The sequence below is a fragment of the Sander lucioperca genome, chromosome 1 (genome assembly GCF_008315115.2).
Source record: "Sander lucioperca isolate FBNREF2018 chromosome 1, SLUC_FBN_1.2, whole genome shotgun sequence".
NCBI classification, from domain to species: Eukaryota; Metazoa; Chordata; class Actinopteri; order Perciformes; family Percidae; genus Sander; species Sander lucioperca.
Window position 1 is genome coordinate 6,265,633 of NC_050173.1, and position 5,000 is coordinate 6,270,632.

Here is a 5,000-nt window from a genome sequence, read left to right on the forward strand (position 1 = left end):
TGAGAGGGGGGAACACCAGAGCAGGGGGAATGAGAGGTGGGAATGCCAGAGCAGGGGGAATGAGAGGGGGAAACACCAGAGCATGGGGAATGAGAGGGGGAAACACCAGAGCATGGGGAATGAGAGGGAGAAACACCAGAGCAGGGGGAATGAGAGGAGGGAACGCCAGAGCAGGTGGAATGAGAGGGGGAAACGCCAGAGCAGGTGGAATGAGAGGGGGAAACGCCAGAGCAGGGGGAATGAGAGGGGGAAACGTAGCAGTGGAGATGTATCCTGAGACTGAGCCTTGTTGTGTCCTGTTAGGTTCGGGGACGGGTACACCATCATCCTGCGGGTGGGGGGGCCGGACGCCGACCTGCTGCCCGTCATGAAGTTCATCGAGAGCGAGCTGAGCGGCAGCACGCTGAAGGAGAAGCACCGCAACATGCTGCAGTACCAGCTGCCCTCCTCTCTCACCTCGCTCACACACATCTTCAACATCCTCGCCCAAAACAAAGACACGCTGAGGATCGAAGACTACTCCGTCACCCAGACAACGCTGGACCAGGTACGCAGCGGGGCTCATGGGAAATGTAGTATTTATAGGGATTTTATATCATGCTTTGTAAACAAACATTAAAGTGACAGAAATATGAATAGAGTCTGGTGTCTGGTGCACACCAGACTCTATTCATATTTCTGTCACTTTAAAGGGTAACTTCTTTTTTTCTTTAGTATTTTTCATCCTGGGCTCTCTTGCCCTCATTTATCAACCTAACGTAGAAACCAGCGCAGATATGAGCGCAGAAATCCTCTTAAGACAGACTCCACGTGTGATTCATGAAGCGTTCGTATCACACCAATCAGAGCGTAAGAATGGTCGTACATTGATAAATGCAGCGGCTGGAAATGATCGTAATTTAAATATCACGCCCCAATATATTCTGGGTTTTGAGGCCTCGCCCCTACAGTTTACGACATGGCGAGACGTAATCCGGCTGAGAAGCGGCTCTTCTCAGAGGTGGAGAGAAACCAGCTGATATCTCTGGTTCACTATTCGTCAGCCTGAGAGCTGGTATTAAAGGCTGGAGAAAGAATGCTGAATGGAAAGAGATCACTGATGCAGTCAACAGTGTTGTAGTAAATCAGAATCCAATTTTCTTTCCCCCTCAAAACATCCCAACTTTTTTTGTCCTAAAATGTTAACTTTTTTCCCTCTTAAAATATTTCAGTTTTTTTTTTCTTAACCCTTCTGTTGCCCTCGGGTCATATTTGACCCGTTTTCAAAACATCAGAAAATTTGGCTTTCTTTCAACCAAATTTGCAAAAAAATAAAAAATAGTGTGGATGATTCTGTAAAATAAATTATCAGTCCACTACTTTCATTGAATTTGGGTGTTGTATTCAATTTTTTCTGTGTTTCCAGGTGTTTACCTGTTTACCTGTCTGTGTGTTTCCAGGTGTTTACCTGTCTGTGTTTCCAGGTGTTTACCTGTTTACCTGTCTGTGTGTTTCCAGGTGTTTACCTGTCTGTGTTTCCAGGTGTTTACCTGTCTGTGTGTTCCAGGTGTTTACCTGATTACCTGTCTGTGTGTTTCCAGGTGTTTACCTGTTTACCTGTCTGTGTGTTCCAGGTGTTTACCTGTCTGTGTTTCCAGGTGTTTACCTGCTTACCTGTCTGTGTGTTCCAGGTGTTTACCTGTTTACCTGTCTGTGTGTTTCCAGAGGTCTGTACTACGAAGCGAGATTTGGCGTTAACGAGCTAACTTCAGGTTCAACCCAGGGTTTTCTGTACTACGAAGATGGATCACTTGTAATCGGGTTCAATCGCCGTGGTAACTTATGGTGAACGCCTAACCTGGTCGGGAGCAGGTTAAGTTGGAGATCAGAGATCAACCGTTATAAAAGCACCGCCTACTGACCAATCAATACTCGACTGATAACGGCGTCACCGTTCTTAGAAGATCAGCTGGAGCTCGGTGGAGAGAGAGAGAGAGAGAGAGAGAGAGAGAGAGGGAGAGGGAGAGGGAGAGAGAGAGAGAGTGGAGCGCTCATAAAAGTTAAAACATTTAGAGACCGAGAACCCCGTTAACATTCCCTGATGGGTATTTTTATGAAAGATATAGATTTTCAGCGGAGGGAATTACTTATAGGCTATTTGTTGCCTTCTTTAGCCGTGTGTTGCCAATACGCACATCGGTTTGAGTTATGTTTTTATGTTCTTTTTTTTAATTTTCTCTCATGATCGCGCACCACTGCTGGGGTTGCAACTGAAATAAAAGCCTAAAGCAACGACAGTTTATGGAAAGCAGAAGTGTAATTATATATGGTCAGATCTTGTGCCTGACTGATGGGGAAGTGACCAGTTTAGTCTAATGTATTGTAGTGGGTGTACTGTACTGTATATTGGCCAGAATCTGCCTTTGGGGGAGGATGGGGGCATATCATAGTGGGGGGTCTGAGTGTCCTCCCCCAGGGAAGTTTTAAGCATCGACTTCATTTCCTGCATTCAGATACTTTTATGCACCAATTTATGGTGAAATACCTCCATTGAGCCTATGTGAAGAATAAAGCACAGATGACAATTCAAAATATATCAAATATATAATGGAAAGTATGTTGTTACGTGTCATTGGGCATTTTTAAGTGAGTATATGGAAATCCTGGAGCTTACTATCACGTAGACTACACCACTGGATATTGATAAGCTAAACGTTGTGATTTATGCATAACAGCGTCGGCTTTTTTGCCAGCTTTCCTTCCTGCATTTTGCCTGTAAAACCGTGTCTGTGTTCTTCATATTTATGTAGAATTATAGTTTGTTCTTCTTGTTTAAAAGATGCAGCTCTGGTAGATGTTTGCGATTGGTCGTGCTGCGCAAACACCGCCTCTTTTATGTGAACGCGCACGTCTCTAGATTGGAAAAACCTGGGTTGACTGAACTAGTTGATAACCAGCGTCGTGATACAGGTTATGCAGGACCGCGGTTGTTAGGTTAGGTGAAGCCGGGGAACTGAAAGAAATCCAGGACATGTTGATCTTGATTCGTAGTACAGGCCTCAGGTGTTTACCTGTCTGTGTGTCCAGGTGTTTACCTGTTTACCTGTCTGTCTATGTGTTCCAGGTGTTTACCTGATTACCTGTCTGTGTTCCAGGTGTTTACCTGATTACCTGTCTGTGTGTTCCAGGTGTTTACCTGATTACCTGTCTGTGTTCCAGGTGTTTACCTGATTACCTGTCTGTGTGTTCCAGGTGTTTACCTGATTACCTGTCTGTGTGTTCCAGGTGTTTACCCGTTTACCTGTCTGTGTGTTCCAGGTGTTTACCTGTTTACCTGTCTGTCTATGTGTTCCAGGTGTTTACCTGTTTACCTGTCTGTCTATGTGTTCCAGGTGTTTACCTGATTACCTGTCTGTGTGTTCCAGGTGTTTACCTGTCTGTGTGTTCCAGGTGTTTACCTGTTTACCTGTCTGTGTGTTCCAGGTGTTTACCTGTCTGTGTGTCCAGGTGTTTACCTGATTACCTGTCTGTGTGTTCCAGGTGTTTACCTGTTTACCTGTCTGTGTGTTCCAGGTGTTTACCTGACTACCTGTCTGTGTGTTCCAGGTGTTTACCTGATTACCTGTCTGTGTGTTCCAGGTGTTTACCTGTTTACCTGTCTGTGTGTTCCAGGTGTTTACCTGACTACCTGTCTGTGTGTTCCAGGTGTTTACCTGTTTACCTGTCTGTGTGTTCCAGGTGTTTACCTGTTTACCTGTCTGTGTGTTCCAGGTGTTTACCTGATTACCTGTCTGTGTGTTCCAGGTATTTACCTGACTACCTGTCTGTGTGTTCCAGGTGTTTACATGACTACCTGTCTGTGTGTTCCAGGTGTTTACCTGTTTACCTGTCTGTGTGTTCCAGGTGTTTACCTGACTACCTGTCTGTGTGTTCCAGGTGTTTACCTGTTTACCTGTCTGTGTGTTCCAGGTGTTTACCTGTTTACCTGTCTGTGTGTTCCAGGTGTTTACCTGATTACCTGTCTGTGTGTTCCAGGTGTTTACCTGACTACCTGTCTGTGTGTTCCAGGTGTTTACCTGACTACCTGTCTGTGTGTTCCAGGTGTTTACCTGACTACCTGTCTGTGTGTTCCAGGTGTTTATCTGTCTGTGTTCCAGGTGTTTACCTGTTTACCTGTCTGTGTTCCAGGTGTTTACCTGTTTACCTGTCTGTCTGTGTGTTCCAGGTGTTTACCTGTTTACCTGTCTGTGTTCCAGGTGTTTACCTGATTACCTGTCTGTGTTTCCAGGTGTTTACCTGATTACCTGTCTGTGTGTTCCAGGTGTTTACCTGATTACCTGTCTGTGTGTTCCAGGTGTTTACCTGATTACCTGTCTGTGTGTTCCAGGTGTTTACCTGATTACCTGTCTGTGTGTTCCAGGTGTTTACCTGTTTACCTGTCTGTGTTCCAGGTGTTTGTGAACTTTGCGAAGGACCAGAGTGATGACTATCACTCCAAAGACAACTCGGTGAGACGGCGAGACGTGGCCATCGAGGTCGGCGTGCTGAGTGGTAACCACGGAGACGCTGGCGGTGCCGCGGCGCTGGGGGAGAGCGTCATGTGACACCGCTGTGATGTCACAGCTGAGTCCTGTGGGCGGAGCTACCTGCCGCCTCGTGCCAGTCAATGCAAGCGTTTAAAGACACTTGAACAGTCAGACTTCCTGCTGACGCCTTCTTCTTCTTCTTCTTCTTCTTCTTCTTCTTCTTCTTCTTCTTCTTCTTCTTCTTCTGGGACTGACCCGCTGCCTTTAATGAACCCGCCCGTCAGCGCTGGAATGTAACTAAATACATTTACTCCAGTACTGTACACACACACACACACACACACACACACACACACACACACACACACACACAGACACACACACACAAACACAGAGACACACACACACACACTCACAGAGACACACACACACACACACACACACACACACAGAGACACACACACACACACACACACAGAGACACACACACACACA

At 46.1% G+C, this 5,000-nt stretch overlaps 2 protein-coding genes across 3 annotated transcripts in view; both read left to right on the forward strand.

The window, feature by feature from the left end:
- nfkb1 (nuclear factor of kappa light polypeptide gene enhancer in B-cells 1) overlaps window positions 1-5,000 on the forward strand; it is a 1,201,612-nt gene that overhangs the window by 81,803 nt on the left and 1,114,809 nt on the right. The window lies entirely within an intron of this gene.
- The window catches only part of LOC116060261 (phospholipid-transporting ATPase ABCA1-like), a 90,195-nt gene that overhangs the window by 62,197 nt on the left and 22,998 nt on the right, over window positions 1-5,000 (forward strand). The window contains exons 48-49 of one of the 2 annotated variants that reach the window (XM_036006298.1): window positions 304-547; window positions 4,431-4,889. In XM_036006298.1, the coding sequence (XP_035862191.1) occupies window positions 304-547; window positions 4,431-4,583 (397 nt within the window). In that variant the 3' untranslated portion in view covers window positions 4,584-4,889. Of the gene's footprint in view, window positions 1-303; window positions 548-4,430; window positions 4,890-5,000 lie in introns of those variants that run through there. The other variant, XM_036006301.1, reaches the window with a different exon arrangement.